Genomic DNA, 21,100 nt, shown 5'->3' with positions numbered 1-21,100 from the left:
AATTATAAAGAGCTGAAATGTTACATGAATGAAATTTGTCACCAGGAACGTACAGAGAATTTGAAAAAGACCCCTTCTGAATGGATTTGCCTAGTTGTTTTCACATGCATGCACCAGAACATGCTGTAAATGTTTTCTACCAAATGTGAATAATTATGGCCGGCTTGTCCTTTTGTCTCCTACCAAACAGAACAATTAAAATGCAAGTGATCTTTTTTTCTGGCTTTTTGTGTGTGTTTGTTCTATAACGGTAACCCCTCAATCTATTCACGGACTCGAATCCAAACTAGACATCTCCCTTTTGCAAACAACATACACCATAATATCAAAGTGAATCATTGTATCATAATCATGCGAGCAGGGCACAAAGGTGAATTTTCTGACATTTAAAAGACTGGAAAAACTTCAATTCGTTACAAGTAACACATTCCTGTCGACATACAATTCCAGTAAAAAGATGAAACGAAACTATATTTCTCACCAATATCTTACAAGTACTTTTGAGTTACAATAATGTCTTCCTGTCAGATAATAATAAGAGTCTTAAAAATTCATATTTATACAGAGTATTCTCCAAGAAGTCAACATTATACAAACAGTATTGGACTTGGTAAGGCATATTTGCAGGGAGGCAGTCGATATCAAGAACAGCACTCAGATACTAAAGTAACATGTAAAAGGAATTTTATTATCCTCTAGAGACTCTTGCCTTGTTGTCCTTAACCGCCGAAAAGAAGGGAGGGAAAGTTGAAAAAAAATTAAATATAATAAAATCACACAGCATCTTATTTCTGTTCTCTTTTCATTGAAAACAATCTCATGGACCCGTCAGAATCTTTCCAATGTTTTGTGGAAATGGGTAAGAGGAATGGTTTAAAGGTGAGATTTCAATGTTCCGGCGTTCACTCGGATTTTCTCTAGATCCATATCGACTCAAGTCACTGTTTAGAACACCAAAATACGTTGAAACTGGGGTTGCTTGAACTACCTTGAAATGTGAACTGCTTGCATATGTTTGGCTTCCCAGAATTTCAGAATGCTGTGTCTGCCTATGCTCATTGCACCTGTTTTCAACAGATGAGCTGATCCCAACCCCAAGATCAAGGCTAACGGCATCATTTCCTTCTGATCTAATCCTTGATGGTCCACTTACAGCTGTGGGTCCTGCTGTGTCATGGCTACTTGTCCTTGCAGTTGGCACATCATGATTGTGCTTTCCCTCATATGTGGTTATAACTGCTTTGGGATCATGAGATGCCCTCTCCACATGTTTTCTAACAGGGCATCCAGCATTTGTACACTTGTAGTAACTCCTGCATTACGAGCACAATAAGCAATATGCATTAGATACTCATGCACCCGCGCGATGTACAGAAAAATTATTAATTTTTAATTATGTTTGTAACGTGATTGTAGAGCTGTATAAATGAGGCATTCTTCTATTACTAACCAAAATAAACTAGATAGTGCAATGAAAATGAAACATTATAGAGGAACGAATTGGAAATATTCCGGACTTTTAAAATTCCATATTTTCTAAAATTTATTGACATGACCTATCAGATTATCTTAAACTTAATAAATGATTAAATCCATAGTCATTCAATGGAAGATATGGCTTAACAGAAGCAGAGTTCCTACTTTGAAAATTAGATCCTGGCCAGAAGATTACAAGTACATAAGGGAAAGCACAATTGGAGTCATCATTGTACTTCCCATCTACGTACACAACAACTATATCTAAATATTCTCTTTTTCCTATCGCCACATTCACCACACACTCAGAAGACATAGTTAGACATTTGGCTTTGACAATTCTCACCAGGAGAACAGCTGAGGTAGTAGCCTCGATGCCAAAAATTGAGTTTGTGATTAGTTGAGATGATAGTCAGATGTAATGCACAAAATTCAATATGGCAGTTCTTGCACTGCATGTAAAGAATTGTAATCAACTATGCTTGAGCATAGACACTGAACTCAACAATATAATGTTTGAGATGCTTAAAATTGACTAGACATTTTGGGTTATGGCACGTCCTTCCCGCTGGGTTTAAGACGCACTGGGTGTGTGTATAACTTACCAGCAAAATAAAACCAATCCATTCTTCCCTTATATCCATTCTTCCAAGGAAATGCCATAATGAATGAATTCATAAAAAAGAATATAAGATTAAGAAGAAATAAAGATCTTGAGTTCAAGACCCACTGATTTGTCATGGACATTAGTTCATCACTTAATATGTGATGCCATACCAAGGAAAACATTTTCTTTTGAAATATAACAAAATTAACAGAAAAATCCATCTACGTACTATAGAGTCATAGACTTTGCAAGGGTATGGACTATGGTGATTATGAAGCAACAGATAACACAGCAGAATTAATTACACACATAAACAGTGCCATCAGTTTGTACCTCCGACTTTGATAACAATCATACTTCATCCACTCAGGAGAAGAAAGTGCGAAGGACTTTTTTAAAAAAAAAAACCAGAAAACTATTTTGACAAGCTATTTGAAATACATGTAGAAGCAGATGAGATGAGTACGTGAAATTATCTTTAGGTGTATGCCTGATCATCAACTTGTAAACCATACCTTGGATTAGGATTCCCTCTGACCACTTTCTGCCCGTATTTACGCCAGCGATACCCATCATCCAGTATGTCTACCTCACTAAGAGTTTGGACAACTACACGTGGTTCTCGGATGGGCTTAACCACCGGAGTGACATCAAGCCCTCCAATATCCATTTTCCTGCTTAAATCATTCAACAGTTCCTTGGTTATCACGTAAACACAACTTCAAAAAAACCTAAGGCCTCAGATGTGAACTGTTATACCTCCGTTTTGAGAATAGATCATCATCATCAACATCAACATCATCGTTGATCCTATTTGGTAGTGAACCTGCACCATCTAGACTATCATCATTTGCTGTCACAGGAGATAGGTCAGGAGTGCCATTTGGATCTGTATGAGACATTTGTCCATAGATAGCTGACTTCTCTGAAATGCGAAAACTTTTTTTATAAGCAAATTGTGTTTTTGATAAGTACAATGAGAAAACTAGACCACAAAGAAAAGGCACATTAGCTAGTCCATAAAGCCGCCCTCAACAGAAATCACTTTGAAGTTTCTTCCTTACCATCTCGGCCAGTTAAAGCTTGAGCCTTATCAGATCTTTCTTCTTGGATGGTCATAATGGTGCCAGCAGTATATCGACGGCTAGGTTGAGGTTTAGGATGATCATGTGTCCCCTTGTAGATTATCTCAGTTATCTGTCCATCATGAGAGCGCTCAAACAACTTTTTCACTTCACAGTTAGGATGTGTACACTTGTAGTAGCTACGTGGAAATTCACTTCCTTTAACAAGTTTCTGTCCATATTTTCGCCAGTTGTATCCATCCTCTGATGACCTCTCAGTGACGGCAGAAACTGCATTTCCTTTAGGGTCAAGTTGTGAAGCTTGAAACCTGGTATTTGGGGTAGCTCCATGGTTTGGATCATCTGAATCAACTTCAGCAGGTGCACTGGCCACTGAAGTTACCATGTGAATTGGTGCTGAAACACTCAAATTGTTTGAGGAATTTGCCATCTCATTTTTCACTGATGCTGATGATGCAAACGCATGAGGTTGGCACTGACCTTGGACTTGCATAAATTGTTCACTTCTCTGGTGGTTCAGATCTGCAGGAACCTTGAAATAAATAAATAATATTAGGAAACCACTACCCCAAAGATAGGTAAAATAAAAATTTATTGATAGAAAAGTAGGCGTAGCCCAAGTACACAGAGAGTATACAGAGAAAACACCTAACAGCAACTAGGAACTAGACATTGATACAAGTAAATCATGAAAACTAGTCCCATTACAATCGATAACAGAGGCCCAAGACAATTGTGTGTTGTAAAAGAATCTCTTAAGCTCATCTAAGGAACACTCCCGATCTTCAAAACACCGACCATTTCTCTCCATCCAAAGACACCACATAACACAAAGAGGAATCATTTTCCACACAACAGCTTTATGGGTATTACCCCAAAGCTAGTAGAAAATTCTTATGAACATGAAATTAGTAAGACATACTGGCAGCTATACAATGAACCCTATAAAAAATTATACCATTCAATAGGTATGAGAGAGAGAGAGAGAGAGGTCCAGTTACAAAGGAGGCTCATCTACAAGATCTTTTGCATCTTTCGGCCAATAATTTACGAAATCATATTCATGAAAATGATAGAAGCACCAGCAATGAAACTAGATATTAATACAAAACAATTAATTGCATTACTTATTATCTAACACTTGCACAAGGCTTAGGGAATAAGACAGATTATTCCAGGAGATAAAAGAAATTAATTTGGCTGTTAAATACTAATATTTATAAGGTTTATTAGGAGGATATCTATTGAATTGTCTGATCTGAGGATCATGTTATGCAATTTTGAGAAGATTATAAACTTCGGCAAAGTATAATTAACAATCATATCTGGAACTATCTGCCCATCTGATCACATATCTACACAGATCATACGTATAAAAAAAACATATCTACACAGATCATGTCTCAGTTACATAAATAGTTGAATAATACCATATTTGATGTAGCATGAGGTTCAAATTTGAAGCAGCTGGAATTTCTTTCATTGAAGGTATCAGTGTTGGTGCAAACTGTCGTTACCAGATGTGTAGCAGAACCAACAGCGCCATGCACCACTTTAGGCTTAATAAAGGAACCAGTGGTCGGAGAAGGCTCTGCCTGCAAAATAAGAGGGGAAAAAAATGAAAACAACTGCTTCACATGCCTTTTTTATCAGACTCGGGTAACAAATATTGGGGAAATTTTTTTTTTTTTTTTTAAGTGAAAATATTGGGGAAATCTTATCAACAAGTAGAAGAAATACAAAATCTAAAATAGAAAAAGAGAAATATAGGTGTGTTTTGCACTACCCAAGCAATCAATTACCATTAAATCAGCAACACTTTCATAAAACTATTCCTTAGCCATATCCTAACAGGGAATATCTGAAGATTTTTCAGATATCATTTGTACTGAAATGAATACGAGAAGTTCAAGCTCATCGAATTAATGAGATAGGCAAACAACTTCTAGAAATTTTATACCATAAGAACTGCATTAAAAAATGATAAAGAAGATAAGTTCGTAGAAAAAAAAAAAGTGATAAAGAAGAATTCCTATACACACACTAAGAGTAAGCAAAAGCAAAGTCCGTACACTTTTCTTTTCACTAATGAGTTAAAAAGTGATATTTATTGTCAATACAATACTCGTTTGATGATGGAAAATAAAATATACATCTATATGCTTTTTATAAGTTCTATATGCTCAACTCAATAAAGCCATGGCTAAAAGAATCATTAATTGAGCAAAATACATATACCCAAATAAGTCCCAGTGCAATCAAGTCTTTCCTCATCACCTTGGCCCACATTCTCTCAACCCTTCCTGCTGCTACCGTCCGCCATTGCGGCACATTTATCAAACAGTAACCCTCACTAGTCTATGCTGACGCATTTATTCCATATTCTACAATACACAAATGTAAAAGCTTCGTATATATTATCTAACACTGAAGAAAACACCGTTAAAACAAAGAGAGAAGATTTCTTATGTGACAAAACAACACAGGCATTAAAGAAAATAATATTTAAAAAAAAAAAAAAGACCATTCAGACTTTGGAAGCGTAAGCCCATATTTAATATTCCCACAAAGCAAATTCCATTAGAACAATATTCCATGAAAACAAATGCTATATAGCATATCATAAAGGAGCCAATACTAACAACATAATAGTATATGAGCAAGTATCGGAATCAAACGGTCCCAGCTCGAGCACCCAAATTATAAAACCTACTTAACCATATAAAAAATATTAAACTGTTGCTATAAGATTGAAACAGACAAAAATAGCAATTGTATTTTCGAATTTTAACTGAAAACAAAGAAAGCATCTTTTTTCTGGCTCAATTTGAAGTATCAAGATCACATCATTCAAGTCCCAGGAAATTCTCCACTACACTTTTAAGACCACGCGGCAAAATGCTACAATATTCGAGAGCCGGAATGACACGTAGTTCTGAGAGATGCACTCCGTTTGGTTGTTGAGATATTGCAGGAAAAGAAGAGCTAATAAAAAAAAACAAAAAATAGGTTTTTAGTTCGAAAACATATGGAGAACAGTCTCCCATTCAGAAAGCTTGTTTTCCTTTTCATCTTCCACCGCTTCCTTGCCCTCTTACATCTTCTCAGAAACCAAACAACAAGTACAAACCTGATCCAAAGCCGCACTACATTTCGAGGAAAGAATCACCCCCACCCCCCCCCCCCAAAAAAAAAAAAAAAAGACACCGAACCGAACCTGACCTTCATGTAGGAGAGGAGCACGGGGGACTCGAGAAACGACGTCGGGCTGAGCCCGGGAGGTATGGTGATGCAGGCAGACCTCGAGATCGGGAGCTTGGCCGGCGACATCAGCTTGTACTTGGCAGAGGATGCAGAGGTGGAGACGGGGAGACCCGGATCATCGGTGTTTCCGGGTGCAACGTCAGCGGAGCTACAGAGACGGAGCTCGGAGAGAGAGGAGGCCTGAGACTGTGCCATTTGTGGATGCGATTTGGGGGAGGGAGTGGAAGAGTGAGTTTAATGGAGTATTGGAGGGGAGGGCAAAAGGGAGGGGTAGAATGGTAATATCCGGGGATTGTTTCTTGTGTGTGTTTGTGAAGGTTGTCAGACAAGAAAGAGAAAGAGATTAACGTAGTTGACTTGTTACATTGGATCTCCGGGGTTTGTGTCTGTCTGTCATTTTTAACGTGTTCGGTGGTTAAAAAAAAACATTAAAAAAATAAATAAATAAAGGGAGACATTGTTTTCACTTTTTCTTATCTATTTTATTATTTTTAGTCATATAACGTAATATTTTGACTATTTTTAAAATATGTAAAAAAAATAAAAAACAGTGCTATATTAATAATTTTGTGATATATAATAATTTAAAATAAGTTGTTTATGTTATATCAATGGAGAGGGGATAAAAATAAATAAATAAATAGCTATATTACAATATAACTATACTATTTTCATTCCCAACTCTGAATAGGTTTACTTGTTGGTGGCAGTAAATCCAATCACCTCAATCTCAATCACAACTCTTTCTCATATTGCAATCATATCATGTTACTTCTGTTAACAAAAGTCTCCCCTTTTATTTTTACCATGATTTAGTAAAATAGGAAATAGAAATCATTTTACAAGTCCAGAGAGATTGTGTGAATCAAAATGAAGAAGAAGAAGAAGTGCAGTTAGTTTGGTTGTGAGTTATGGTTCCTAAGCTGAAAACATATGTCCATTGGATAAAAAGAAAAAAGGGAGAGTTTGTAGAGAAATACATCTTTATCCACGACAATCCATGCTATTTGATTGAACATGGATGAGGTTGAGTTTTCCAGCTGTAGAATGCAACTTTGGAACCATGTAACTGCTGGAACATCATCAGGATCCAACCCCCCACCAAATCCAGCTATTATGGATCTCTTTTTTTTTTTTTTCTTTTCTGTTATGGTTCAGTAAATCAGCAGGCATAAGATTCTAATTTAGTTTAGAGCTAAATGCTCAAATATTCTCTTACACTTCTTCTTGATTACCCAAAACTACCTATACTCTACTTCCCTCCTTTATTTCTATGGATAAAACTTAGAAGGCAGGCAGTCCAGAAGCTGTCTCCTGCGAGCCATGCTTCTTTGCTGCTGTTAATGCCATGCAGCCCATATGGATAATGGAGCTAAATGCGGCTTGCCTCCATTACTTTGTGAGCTCTAACCATTTGGCCAGAAAATTCAATGTGTTGTGCCAAAAAAAAAAGAAGAGGAAGAAGAAACTTGGGTAGTGCCACTCAATAGTTAAAAAAATAGAAAGAAAAAGGACAAGAAATAAACACGGATGAACATTCTCCATATATATTCTTTGGTAAAAAGTCATTCACATCTCATACAGAACTACAGAACTGAAGGACCATTCAAGTGCACATTTACATTTGAGATTCATGTCGCCACACGAACACGTTGACAATGCATTGAACAAAAAAAATCCCGATAGCCAATGGTGCATAAAGAGTACTCTGTCAGATTATAGCATTCCAATACAATTTTGAGCACATATTCTTCTACAAATTGCTGAGAAGGATATCCCGGATAACATGAGTCTAAAACGAGAGAGCCTCAACATTATTGAACCAAGAAGACCCTCCCAACTATGAAACACATATGAGTAACAGATGATATAGTAAGCAAGTCAGCAACTCATAAAGCTTGGCTTGCATTAGATGCAATAAAAGCACCACTGCGCCAAAACAACTAGAGGAAGGGAAAGGGGAAAATGAAACGGAAAAAGAATGAGAAATAGATTTTTTTTTTTTTTTTCAAAAAAGCGTTCTAGAAATTGAGAGTTTCTTGAAAGAGTTGAAAAATCTTATAACCGAGGAGAGTAGAAAAAGAAATGGGAGAAAGAAAAAATCATTTCATTGTTGGCGTAATACTTCCATCCATTGTGTCTCACACCGCATCTAAGGCACAAACCATCTTTTCTAGATGAAATATATCTGGAAGATGCACAAAGATGAGAGAAAACCTCACAACCAAAAACCATCTTCCATTTTTTAATTGTAGAGAAGGCTCAGCAGGAAGTGAGGACAGAGAACATAAAAGTTCTACTCTGATTTGCACAGCAATTTCAAGGCACAAATCCATCTTCCAAATTGGTTATGGTGCAAAGCTAAAAACAAACCTTACAAGTCAAGTACTCGTTCTATTTCTAGTACAGGAAACTTAGGCTTCGTTTGGATCCTTAAATGAACTCAGCTTATCTCAGTTGGGTTTTGTTTTAGACTTATTCCAACATCCAAAAACACAACTCTCAAATCATTAAACATTACTCAACTCAAAATCTCTTTGCACGTAGGACCCACAATTTTTTTCAACTCAACATCTCTTTACACGTAAGACTCACAACATTTTTCAACTTCTCATAAATACATCTAAACTCATCTTAACATTCAAACACGTCTAAATTCATATTAGATGGACCACACAAAACTCATTCCACTGTCTCAACTCATTACTATTCATAAAGAACTCAACTCATCTCAACATCTAAACGGGACGGCCTTAAAAGGCTACCTTTTTTGGCACCGAAAAGGGGATTCAGGGCTTCAATGCGCAGCACACCCTTTTGTGGAGCACATGAGAAGTTCTGTCCGCTACAGATAGGCTGAGCAGGAGAATCCCAATAAACAGCTATGACATAAGACACAAGTTCTCTTTTGAACAACGCAAAAAATGACCTTGGTTTAAATGTCCGTAAGAGAACAAAATTGGCTTAATCTGAAGGAAAACCGACCTTAACCAAGAACTGCTATGTTAAAAAAATAAAAATGGAAAATGTAAATTTCCCCTTTAAAAATAGTCCAGGAAGAAAAAGAAATAAATAATCAACCAACCTAAAAACCTTTTCGGCAATATAAAAATTATTCAAGTAATTAAGAATGTGACGCTACACATAATCTCACAATTCTTAATCACCATATCTATTTTCCTTACACCATAACCATGGTAATAAAAAGGGCAAGATATGCTTTCTGAGAACCAGCGCTGCAGAGACAAAATGCCGTGATGCCATCCAAAAGTATACTATCACAGAGACAGAGCACATAGGTCTACTGGGGATAGTAAGATGGATGGGATTCAGGTGGCACATCATATCCACCATAGGCAGTTGGCCTATCATAATAACCAGCTGTCAAATATGGTTCTGATGAGTACAGACGGGAACCAGCAGGGCTTCGGTTCCCAGTAAAACCCACAGGGCTTCCTGGAAAACCATACCACCTGCCTGGTGAGCCCGTGTAAGGGGCAATGGTCGGAGTCTGGCCCACCATGCCATAGGGCGCAGCTGATGAGCTCACATAAGGAGCAGAACAATCTGGCAACAAACCTGTCACCCGTATATGAGGTTGTTGATACTGATGAATGGTTGAACTCACACCACCGACAACTAATGGGACAGCTGCATTATCAACTAGAGCAGCCGTTCGAGGACGCTTGCTTTGACTCTGCTGCTGCTGCTCCTTTTTTGGCTGCAGATGCTTCTTCTGCTTCTTTGGCTCCTGCTGTTGCGGCTGCTGAGGCTTCATGGGATGAGCTTGTGCAGGTCGTTTTCTATTTGCGATCAGCTTCTCCAGCACCTCAATGCGCTTTTCAAGGTTTGCCCGTGGATACTCAGAGTCAAGATTGTGGCTTTCAATAACTTTAATAACTGATTTAATTGCACCGACTTCTCTGGCTGTGGCCTCATTCTGCATGATAAACTTAAGTATAATAAACAGGCAACTGTTTGGTATTGAATTACCAATGGCAGCATGGACAACAGATAGGGAAATGGAGAATTACCAGTGCCATGCGCGATTCATTTCCTTCCTTCGAAACTTTATTAGCAAGCTTCTTGACATCGTTCAGATAGGCTTTCAAGAGGGGGACTGGTGGAAACTTCTCGGATAGCTCAAATTCAAAAATAAATTTGACAGCCAGATTTTGCTTCCCCTACTTATAAGTTTATGAATGATATCTGCAAAGAACAAAAGAAGCATTTGATTCTTACGTCAGATTACCCAAAAGGAGGGACCAAACATCTCCATATGACTGCTTACATCCAAAACATTTGATTGTAAACTTGCCTCACTATTCTCCCTTTCCCATACTTCTTTCAGTTATATTTTCTGGAAGAATATTTACCGATAAAAAAATATTTTCATTATAATTTCTTCAGGTGCTGTGTGAGTAAGAGGACAGAGTGGGTTATCCCAATTATCTTCTGACTTGTAGTTCCCATGACGTCTACAGGTTCTCTGTATGCCTAGAAGCTACCATGCCCATTATTTCCAATTAGTTTGAGACTTTTTCCAATTCCTGATGCAAACATCTTTTTTTTATTTTTTGGATAAGTAATGTAGACCTCTTTTTTATCCTTTTCTTTTCACCAAGTAATTTCCTGAGGCAAACTCTACCAGCCTTCAATTAGTGGCCGTCACAACTTACATGCTTATGAAATTTTCTTTTATCCTACAAATACCTTAAAGAAATCCATCGATTTTTGAGCCGAACAAATACATCCCGCGCATCATATCTCTGAGATCTCTATTTCACTGTTTCTTAGATTCCCAGCATGCGAGATTTTTCACCATTAATAACTCAGTCCACCAAGTCTCAAGTAAACAACTCATAGTTTTAGCACCCAGTGCAAGTTTCAACCTCCTCTTCGGCTAATCTAAATTTCTTAAAAAGATCTTTAATCTAAAACAAAACAGAATCCCATCAGATATGATACTAAACGTCATAAGGAAGCTCCATGAAAAGTAAAACATCATAAATTTTTTTTATGAGTAATAAAACTAGTCGTTAAACACATGTAGAGTATCTGACTGCATGAGCCTTATTAAAAAACATCATAAACGAAACCACGTTCCGATTAGCATGCAAACAATTTCATCCAAAGCAAGTTACCGACGGCCTTACCAGCAACTTTATGCCCCAAACCAATAATCTGGCACAACTTCACAGCCTGCCGAAATCGTGCAATGATAACGAAGTAATCCACAAGCTCATCCACATTGAACTCAGACCGCAACCCGTACGCTGCCACCAAATGCACCAAGGCTAACACCTCAAACATCTGCACTTCATTGGGGCTTGCCTTCCCTTTCCACTCCACCTCCTTCGCTTTCCACTCCAAAGACAATTTCTTCGCTCTCTCCCTCACTTCCACCCCAACACTGGCCTTAATCCCAATTAGTGTTTCCAACAGTAGCACACAAGACCACCTCAAACGACCCAATTCCACATCTTCTTTGAACCTCAATTTCACGCTATTCCCGCTATAAAACCCATACAAGGCGCCCAAGACCATCGCCGCCGGGTCTGCCGCACACCGCATTGCGCCGGGGAGCTCGGCTCGGATTGCACCCCGCTCCTTTGGGCGCTTGCTTATGAACTTCCTCAACTCCTTCCCGTCCATTTTCTCACACAAAGCCTTCAACTCGGGCCTCGGCGGAGTCAACGAATCGGAGCCCATATCAGGGTCTACGTCGACCCTGATTTGGGTCATCTGGGTCTGCGGGGGTGATGAAGAAGAAGGTTCTTCCGAGGTGGTTCGGGCGCATTGAGCCTGTGAGGAAGATGGGTCTGTTGTGGGGTTCGGCTGGGTTGACTCAGTGGCATGGGGCTGATTTTGTTCGCGAGACTCCACCGACTCGAGGAGGTGAAATCGGTGAACGAGGGAGTTCTGGCGGGAGGTGAAGTGGGCGTCGAGGTCGGACCATGAGAGAGAGAAGGAGGAGAGGAGGGAGGAATGGGATTGGAGCTCATCGAAGGCCTTCTTCAGATCATCTTTCTTCACGTCTATGAGCTTCAGAGCCGCTGATATAGCATTAAGCGTTGCCATGAATAAGAAATCGGGGATTTTGTGGAAGAGAGGATAGGATTTGCAATTTTGCAGTACGTTACTACGTCTCCGATGGAAGAAGAAAAGACGGACCTTTTATGTGAGAGAGAACGGATTGAGACTGAAAATTCTTTCCAGTTCTTCTTTGGGCTAATATTGGACGTTTAGAGCGGTGTTACTCTGCGGGCTGAGTATCACAGCTCCAAGTGACCTTGATTAAATTGAACTTTCTAATTTTTTTTATAAATTTTTTTATTTATATTTTTTTATCACTTTTAAATATTTTTAAAAAATATAAAAAAAAATTAATACACTAATCACTTCCTTAACTATTAAATAAAAAAAATTAAAATTAAAATACCATTTCATTCCGTCTCCCTGTTAAACCAGTTTTGTTGTTGGTGTCATACCAGTTCCGTCACCGCCGCACCTAGTTTCGTTGCCCACCAAGGTTCATCATCGCAAGAGTCCACAGCAGTGATTTATCATCGTCATTCACAATAGTGCGTTAGCCACAATAGTGTCAATCACCGTCGTCCTCTTTATCATCTATATCCAGCTTTGAAACCACAAACCATTTATGCTTTCTATACCTTAACATCTTGAAGCCTTCTAAATAATCATCCAGATCCTCTTTCAAACAAAAAAAATTGCCAATCCGCAACAACGCCAGTGGCAAGTGGTGTTGCAGTTGGTACCATAACCAGTTCAAGTCATATATATAGTAGTGCTAGTGTGTGCGAAATTGAGGAAGAGAGTACGAGCGAAATCTTCGAGATCGACCATGGAGTGCTGCCGATGAGATTTATCAAAGAAGAGTTTGACGGGAGTATGTTTTTGTTGGATGTTTGGAACTGGTTTTCGTTTGAAGGGAGTGTGTTTTCATTTGAAACATATCATTGTTGGATGTTTGGAACTGGTTTTCGTTTGAAGGGAGTGTGTTTTCATTTGAAACATATCATTGTCGACAAAACATCTAGTGGCATGCATAAATCACGAGAAAAATTGTAGAGATCTGTGTCTTCTCAGACTCTATCGGTTGAAATTCATTTTTTTAAGGGTCTAGATTTGAATTGAAGCTTAGATTTCAGGAAATTTTTGGGACAATTAAGATAAAGTACTTGATGAAGATTGACACTGCCCCATGCTCAGGAGCTAGGTTTGATCATTAAAATAGATCATTAATCAGGGTTTAAATCATTAGAATCATCCATGTTTACTCCATTTTGAATGCTACCTTTAAGGTATCAAATTAAACGAGAGTTTATAATCTTAAAATTTATCAAATTTTTCAGGATCTTATTTATATACTGAAATGATTCATTCGTGTATCTTGGTGATCTTATTAGAAAAGCTCTCAAAGAATCAGGTGAGTGCAGAGCAGGTGGAGAGATTGGTTTCGATAGATTGTGGGTTTCCGTCAGTGTGAGGGGAGGGCTTGGTTGCGAGGGGGAGCATCACGAGTAAAGGCTCGGACAATGCCAATGCAAGGGTCTATCGTCGGTTGCCGGGGGGAGGATTTGGTGAGGGTGTTTTTTAGTTCTCGTGAAGTCTAATCTACGGTGTGGTATAATGGAGGGATGTGAGATTGTAAGTCGTTGCACGTCATGGAGGGGTGCTTTTTCTAAGAAGAAAACGATGTGCAGAGATGGAGGAGGAAGGGAGGAAGAGAGATGTGGAGGGATGGAGATTTTAGAAGAAAAGAGGGGGAATCTGCATGCCGCGAGTTCATGGAAGCTTTTCCTAGAGTGCTTCTATGTCGTCCATCTATTGGTTGATGCAAAATTGGGTTTGATACCCATCCGGCTAAAAGCTTTTTCCTTTATCTTACATTTTAAAATATATCATCAAACTTCTTTTTTTATATTTTACATACTGACTTTTACAATATATCATATATTAGTTTATCTATTTTTTTTTCATATCATTTAAATAATATTTTTTATACTTTTTAAACATTTCATTTCTATCAATAAATTTGTAATATTCATATATATTTTTTTTATATTTGCAATATATTATTATATAAAATGTGTGATATAATTCAGTTCCATGCACACAAAACAAAAATATATAATCCAAATAAAAGATCAAAATAAAATCAAAATACAAAAAAATTGGATAAATAATATGTCCAAGATATTTTTTAGAAAAAAAAAATAAAATAGAGATGTTTTAAATGATGAATGATAAAAAGAATTTATATTAAAATGTTTAAATAAAAGTAAATGAGAGAGTAAATAAAGTATAAATAATAAAAAAAATTGTTTGGAAGATAAACAGTATTAACAATTTATATTTTACATATTTTTTTACATAATCGATGGAACTTATTTTATGAATAACTCTTTAGATAATTTATATTTTTTATATTATTCATAAGCCCATTGAGAATGATCTAAGAAGCCAAACACCCTCCAATTGTGTGGCCGAAACCAACCGGGTCAAACAATGTGCTATTTTGACTGGAAAATCAAATTAAAGAAACAAAACGTCCTCCCCCTGGTGCTACTAAACAGACTTTTTCCTTCCCATTCTGATTCTTTTGGTTATGGACCCACACCACCATGGCCCACAAGGTAAATTTTGACTGTACAGCTACAGATACCAATTTCCAAAGGTATCAAAAGTTGACATTCTGCGTTTCCAACATACAAGGAAACAGAGTGCATAATGACCAGAAAATTCCTAAAACTAGGTTAATGGTGGAACGAAAGGTTGATCAGAAAGAACATTGTCCGTTAACCTCACCTAACCTTATTCATGAACTCTGTAACCACCCTTGCTAACTCCTATAAATATTATTCTCCGGGACCTTTGCTTTTCCTTATTTAATTCTGTCGCACTCCTATTTTCGAAGTTCTTCAGACGAGTCTCTCCTTGATTTAGCAACTTTTTTGTTAGAAAGAAATTGAAGCTAGTCTTTTGAAGTTCAACGTTAGAAACTCGTGTTCCATGGTAAGACTTCTATGCTCTTGTATGATTTGCTTCATTGCCTGTTGTTATGTTTGGTTTCATAAGTAAATCAAGCGCTTCAAACCCATGTTTTTCTCTTCATCAAAGATTTAAAAATTTCCTTACCCAAAAAGATTGAAACTTTTTTTATTTTTGGCTTATAAGACAAGCTACTGATCTGGGTCTCCCCTGGCGTTGGTTCTGTCAGATTCTCATTCATAATCGAAGCTCCAATATTTTTCTCCTTGTTATTGTTTTGATTTTTGCTGCTTTAGCCGTTTGAGAATCGAGTCTACTCAGGTCCTTTTGATTTGGATCTTGATCCCTCAGGGAGACTTTTCATTTGAACTCCATATTCAAATTGATTTTATTGGGTTTCATTTTACTTTAAAGTTCAAAACTTGTTCATATAAGTCGTTTTGTTTTCATTGTTTTACGACTGATTTAAAGCGTTCTGCACGTTTTATCTGAAGATGCCTAGTGTGAACCCCGATGCATCTGATAAAGATTCCGAGCCTTTCGTCGAGATTAATCAAACGGGTCGGTACGGTCGCTACAACGAGCTGCTTGGGTCTGGGGCAGTGAAAAAAGTCTACCGCGCGTTTGATCAAGAAGAAGCAATAGAAGTAGCGTGGAACCAAGTCAAACTACGAAACTTCATCAACGATCCCGCCATGATCGACAGACTTTACTCCGAGGTCCGGTTGCTAAAAACCTTAACGAACAAGAACATCATTGCCTTGCACAATGTGTGGAGGGACGAGGAGAAAAACACGTTGAACTTTATCACCGAGGTGTGTACGAGTGGGAATCTGAGGGAGTATAGGAAGAAACATAGGCATGTTTCTATGAAGGCGTTGAAGAAGTGGTCCAAGCAGATTTTAAAGGGGTTGGACTACTTACATACCCACGAGCCTTGTATTATTCATAGAGATCTCAATTGCAGCAATGTTTTCGTCAATGGGAACGTTGGACAGGTGATTACTTGCTAATTACTGCTTTAACATGTGTAGATCTTCCAAAGAAAAACAATTAATTCTTATACATATTAAGGTCTTGTAACTGTATAACATGATAAAGCCATGTTTGCTTTCTAACCAAGCAATCAAATTTAGCGTCACTTATAATCTAAGATTGTATCAGAAAAGATTATAATCTAAGAGTTTGGTTGGTTTTGATAAGTTGCCTAGTTCTAACATTTATCTGGTAAAGTTTAATTTTGTGTTTCTTATTTTTTCAGGTAAAGATTGGCGATTTGGGTTTGGCAGCAATCGTGGGGAAGAGCCATATGGCACATTCAGTACTAGGGACGCCGGAATTCATGGCACCGGAGCTGTACGAGGAGGATTATACAGAATTGGTGGACATATACTCGTTTGGAATGTGCTTTCTAGAGATGGTGACTTTGGAAATTCCCTATAGTGAGTGTGACAATGTTGCTAAAATATACAAGAAAGTGTCGTCTGGGGTGAGACCTCAGGCCATGAGCGAAGTTAAGGATCCTGAGGTGAGGGCATTCATTGAGAAGTGCCTTGCACAACCGAGGGCAAGACCCTCTGCAGCCGAGCTCCTCAAGGATCCATTCTTTGATGAACTTGATGATGATGAAAATGATGAAATTATGATCGTCGTTTAGTGTTAGTTGTTAATATGATCTTTGTTTATTTATGATTATTTTGGAGGAAAACGGGGAGGGTGGCTTGTGGCTTTGACATCATGTTCCTTCTCTCTCTCTTTTAGAGGAATCGGATAAAGATTTAAGTGTTTGATTAGGGATGGTGTTGTTTTGTAAGTTGAAGTTTGAAGATTTAATACATAAAAAGGGTTGATGTAAAGCGATGAGTTTACTTCTAGTGTAGGCTTATTTAAAAAAAAATAAATTGTGTTATTTTAATTTTTATGTAAAGTCAAAGGAAGAAAAGGAAGAGGAACCAAGAGAGAGCCCAAATGCCTTGTGGTTGTGCTGCCACACTCGAATCTGTTGGCAAAAGAATTCCCAATTGCCTCACTGGCAAAGCCGGAGTCCTCTATTTTCCTATAGAAAAAGTATAGGTTTTTAATATGTATGTATAGATTACCAGAAAGAAAGAATATGATATAAAAAGTACTCTCAATTCCGTATACAATAATCGAATGTGATTAGTGCGCAAGTAATGTGCTTTAAAGTATGATGAGATATTCAAACAAAATTTGACTTCAAAATTGTAATATTTTCAAAAGAGTTTTGCTATAAATCAGCTATTGTTCATATCACACGCTCCATACATATAGCTTTTTCATAGGGTGTGAGATGTGAAATAATGAATAGTGACTAATGAGAAGAATTTTTATTTCCAGAATCTAATGCAGAATAGGTCACGACTAAGTTTATGATTTTAAAAAAAAAAAAAAAAGAGAGAGAATAGGCCATGACCAAGTTTATGATTTAAAAAAGAGAGAGAGAGAGAGAGGAGTGCATTCAAGAAAAATAAATAATATTTTCTTGATTTCTTAGCAAACCACATGCTAAGAAATCGAGGAAATACAATCAATAAATAATTCAAAAAATATTCTGGTCTAGAATATTCATAGAATGCATCATAATATTCTTAGAATATTATGATAATATGCAAATCTAACTTCTATATATATATATATATATAATATGCTAATCTAAAAACTTATTTTTTTCCTTCATTTCTTCCAAAGCACTCATCAAGGTGAGTCACCGCATGAAAACCTCAGAAAGATGGAGGACAAAACAAATCGAGCATAAAGTGTATTTTTGAGTGATTTGGTGACCATGTCTGAATACATTAAATGCAGTTTATCAGTTAGTGTTTTCTCAATGTTCCCAGTCTCTAAGAACATAGCAAACAATAAAGGTAAAATACAAAGTAACACCTGGCGACTTTGAAACTGCCACTCTTCAGTGTATCCAAAAAAGGGCGTTGATTTCTCTAAATAACTTGTCAATATTCCTTATTGATGGATGATGTAGTGTCTTTAATCCAATGGTGGTCTGCTCAATGTCGTGATGCTGCAGTTTGTCACCAATGGCGAGAATACCGCCTAGTTCATGACTACATACTTAAGTATATGATATCACACAGAAGATAACAAACTACTAAAACATTGGTTGTGTCGCTCTGAAAAATAGACATCAAAACTTTGGAAACTATGAAGGAGGATATGTCTTCTTCTGATTTACCAAGGATGCCTTGAAAAAGTTCTCAATGCCATAGTTCAATCAGTTCTGATGATCCCCGAAAATGTTACAAACTACAAATGTGCAGAACAGGAGGGATTTGAAGAGGCTGGGATGCATCATTTTCCTTCCGCTCTTAATCACGGTCTGTTTGGGAGATCAGTTATCGGAATCCCAGTATTTGTTCAATTTCATTAAAGCCATTGATCCACAAAATGTGCTAGGAATTGACTGGAATATTGGAACGTTGGTGCTTCATGCCTGCTTGCATAAGTCGAAGGGTGTAAAATGCAACGCAAGGGCTACCACCATAGAAGAAATCAGGCTTGAGAATCTTAATCTTAGTGGCATCATTGATGCAGAACCCCTTTGCAAGCTCCGAAATCTACGAGTTCTTAGCTTAGCAAAGAATCACATCAGAGGAACTATTCCTGACTCAATATCGCATTGCTCAAGGCTGACTTATTTAAATCTAAGCAACAATCTTCTGAGTGGAACGTTATCTCTGGCTCTAAATAGATTGAAATATCTCAGGATCTTGGACATCTCCAACAATCTTCTGCGTGGAAGGCTGCCTATGGATCTAACTAAACTGAAATATCTTCGGAGCTCGAGCATCTCTAACAATCATCTTATCAAGCAGGAACTCAAGAACCTTCATACATATTCCTTGATATCAACTACATCACAGAAAGAAGTCTGGGTAGAGGCATTGGAATCAAAGTACCCACCTACGGAGAGCCCAAAGCCCAAAGCTGTTAATGGCCCGTGGTATGGGAACTGGGCAGTCTGGACAGCTCTAGTTCTGGGCATTGGAATCTTTGTTTTGGTGATCGCATGGTTACTGAGAAAGAAGGACGCAGACTTACCCGAAGAGATGGAGATTCTGAAGGTAATTAAGGATCCTTGTCTTAAAACACCTCCATCCACGCCCAGAGAGGAAGTTAAGCCAATCGAAAGACGCTCAGAGCTTGTGTTCTTTGTTGAAGAGCAGGAAAGGTTCCAATTGGAGGACCTCCTTGAAGCCACAGCTGACTTGCGAAAGGAGACCGTTCGCAGCAGCCTTTACAAGGTAGTTCTTAAAAACAGTGCCCTTTATGCAGTTAAGAGATTGAAGAAATTGCAGGTATCATTCGAGGAATTTGGCCGAACTATGAGGCAGATAGGAAGCTTAAAGCATCCAAACATTCTGCCCTTGTTGGTTACCATTCAACGAATGAAGAAAAACTTTTCATCTATAAGTATCAAAGCAATGGGAGTCTGCTAAACGTGCTGGAAGGTAAGTTGAGAATCGAGTTCAAATACTTTCAAGACATCCCAAGCCAGACTGTCCATCACAGAAACACGACAGAGAAACTTGTTAGAAACTTGTTTAAGCACGTACACACCCACCAAACAGCCACACCGGCTTCAAACCCCCTCCCCGCGGCAACAAAATAAAATAACTTCGACAAATTTATTTTCGAAATTCAACAGTCAGATAAATGTTTGGTTCCTATATTTCAGCTAACAGTACTTTTGGTTTTCTGCAGACTATATTGAAAGTAAGAGGGATTTCCCTTGGGGACTTCGGCTGTCCATAGCAAGTGGGATAGCAAAGGGTTTGGACTTCATATATCAAAGTTCTGACGATCGGGAGATAATCTCTCATGGGAATCTTAAGCTATCAAATGTACTTTTGGACGAAACTAATGAACCGCTAATAAGTGAATATGGGTTTTTTAAATTTCTGGAACCCAAGCAAACAAGCGTCTTCACCTCCAATGGTCATACAGCTCCTGAGAAAAGCTTGACAGAAAAAGCCGATGTTTTTAGTTTTGGTGTGATACTCTTGGAGCTACTGACAGGAAAAACTGTAGAGAATAGTGGGATAGACCTTCCTAAATGGGTAAAGGCCATGGTGAGGGAGGAATGGACCGGAGAGGTATTTGACAAAGAGATCAGTAGAGCTGCATCACAGTGGGCATTTCCTTTGCTGAATATAGCCCTCAAGTGTGTATCATATTCTCCTGACAATCGGCCAACCATGGCAGAAGTTTTGGAGAAGATAGAGGAGGTCATGAATGCACAAAGGGACCATTCCATTTCAGAAGATTGTTGTTGTGAATCTAACCGAAATGATTGTTGTATACTTCACACTCTCATATCTGATACCTGGGAGAGTCCTGGATCAAATTATTAGAGGTTGTGGTCTGCATATATCGCATGTATTTTATGCTTCTCATTTGGAAGAACAGAAACTCTCTCTCAGTCGAGCATAAATAAGTTGCACGTGAAATATCTCTTAAGTCCTCCACCATAAGGGCGAGGAGAGTTGTCCAATCAGCCAATGCATACCTGAAGCAAGAGTGATGTTTTCTTCTTCTTTTTTGTTTTGTTTGTTTGTTTGTTTGTTTTGGTTCAAGCTGTAGTCCAAATGCTTATGAGTGCAGGCATTTACATGTA

The 21,100-nt window shown here is 37.9% G+C and overlaps 4 protein-coding genes across 9 annotated transcripts; 2 read left to right on the top strand and 2 right to left on the bottom strand.

Annotated features, from left to right (window-relative positions):
• Positions 1-450: 450 nt before the first annotated feature.
• LOC121235727 (probable WRKY transcription factor 20) lies at positions 451-6,773 on the bottom strand. Of its 6 annotated transcripts, none has more exons than XM_041132102.1 (7): positions 6,391-6,517; positions 5,407-5,552; positions 4,599-4,763; positions 3,148-3,700; positions 2,843-3,008; positions 2,599-2,757; positions 451-1,313 (listed from the first exon to the last, which is right to left on the bottom strand). In XM_041132102.1, the coding sequence occupies exons 2-7, from the start codon at positions 5,455-5,457 to the stop codon at positions 818-820; spliced, it is 1,590 nt and encodes a 529-aa protein (XP_040988036.1). In that variant the 5' UTR covers positions 5,458-5,552; positions 6,391-6,517; the 3' UTR covers positions 451-817. The 6 variants fall into 6 exon arrangements, with proteins under 6 accessions (XP_040988036.1, XP_040988038.1, XP_040988035.1 ...); XM_041132104.1 differs by having other exon boundaries at positions 5,446-5,552; XM_041132101.1 differs by lacking the exon at positions 5,407-5,552 and having other exon boundaries at positions 6,391-6,773.
• Positions 6,774-9,526: 2,753 nt separating this feature from the next.
• Positions 9,527-12,694, bottom strand: LOC121235728 (FRIGIDA-like protein 1). The gene is given in 4 exon segments (XM_041132108.1): positions 9,527-10,372; positions 10,467-10,618; positions 10,621-10,641; positions 11,589-12,694. Coding segments are annotated over 4 exon segments (1,737 nt in total). The 5' UTR covers positions 12,514-12,694; the 3' UTR covers positions 9,527-9,733.
• Positions 12,695-15,190: 2,496 nt separating this feature from the next.
• Positions 15,191-17,303, top strand: LOC121235730 (probable serine/threonine-protein kinase WNK11). The gene is made up of 3 exons (XM_041132111.1): positions 15,191-15,471; positions 15,942-16,445; positions 16,709-17,303. The coding sequence occupies exons 1-3, from the start codon at positions 15,469-15,471 to the stop codon at positions 17,102-17,104; spliced, it is 903 nt and encodes a 300-aa protein (XP_040988045.1). The 5' UTR covers positions 15,191-15,468; the 3' UTR covers positions 17,105-17,303.
• An 894-nt stretch (positions 17,304-18,197) lies between these two features.
• Positions 18,198-21,100, top strand: LOC121235726 (putative inactive receptor-like protein kinase At1g64210). The gene is given in 3 exon segments (XM_041132100.1): positions 18,198-19,845; positions 19,848-19,934; positions 20,188-21,100. Coding segments are annotated over 3 exon segments (1,863 nt in total). The 5' UTR covers positions 18,198-18,719; the 3' UTR covers positions 20,838-21,100.

The sequence above is a fragment of the Juglans microcarpa x Juglans regia genome, chromosome 6D (genome assembly GCF_004785595.1).
Source record: "Juglans microcarpa x Juglans regia isolate MS1-56 chromosome 6D, Jm3101_v1.0, whole genome shotgun sequence".
Classification (NCBI taxonomy): Eukaryota; Viridiplantae; Streptophyta; class Magnoliopsida; order Fagales; family Juglandaceae; genus Juglans; species Juglans microcarpa x Juglans regia.
This window is presented reverse-complemented; position numbering and strand designations above follow the sequence as displayed.

What these genes read in the sequence shown, in the direction of transcription:
- LOC121235727 (XM_041132101.1), bottom strand. Translation starts at nt 6,627, where the DNA reads ATGGCACAGTCTCAGGCCTCCTCTCTCTCCGAGCTCCGTCTCTGTAGC. An exon ending in CTCATGCTACATCAAATATG is followed by an intron (nt 3,701 to 4,598) that starts GTATTATTCAAC and finishes ATTTATTTCAAG; the next exon opens with GTTCCTGCAGATCTGAACCA. An exon ending in AGCTTTAACTGGCCGAGATG is followed by an intron (nt 3,009 to 3,147) that starts GTAAGGAAGAAA and finishes TTCGCATTTCAG; the next exon opens with AGAAGTCAGCTATCTATGGA.
- LOC121235730 (XM_041132111.1), top strand. An exon ending in TCAATGGGAACGTTGGACAG is followed by an intron (nt 16,446 to 16,708) that starts GTGATTACTTGC and finishes TTATTTTTTCAG; the next exon opens with GTAAAGATTGGCGATTTGGG.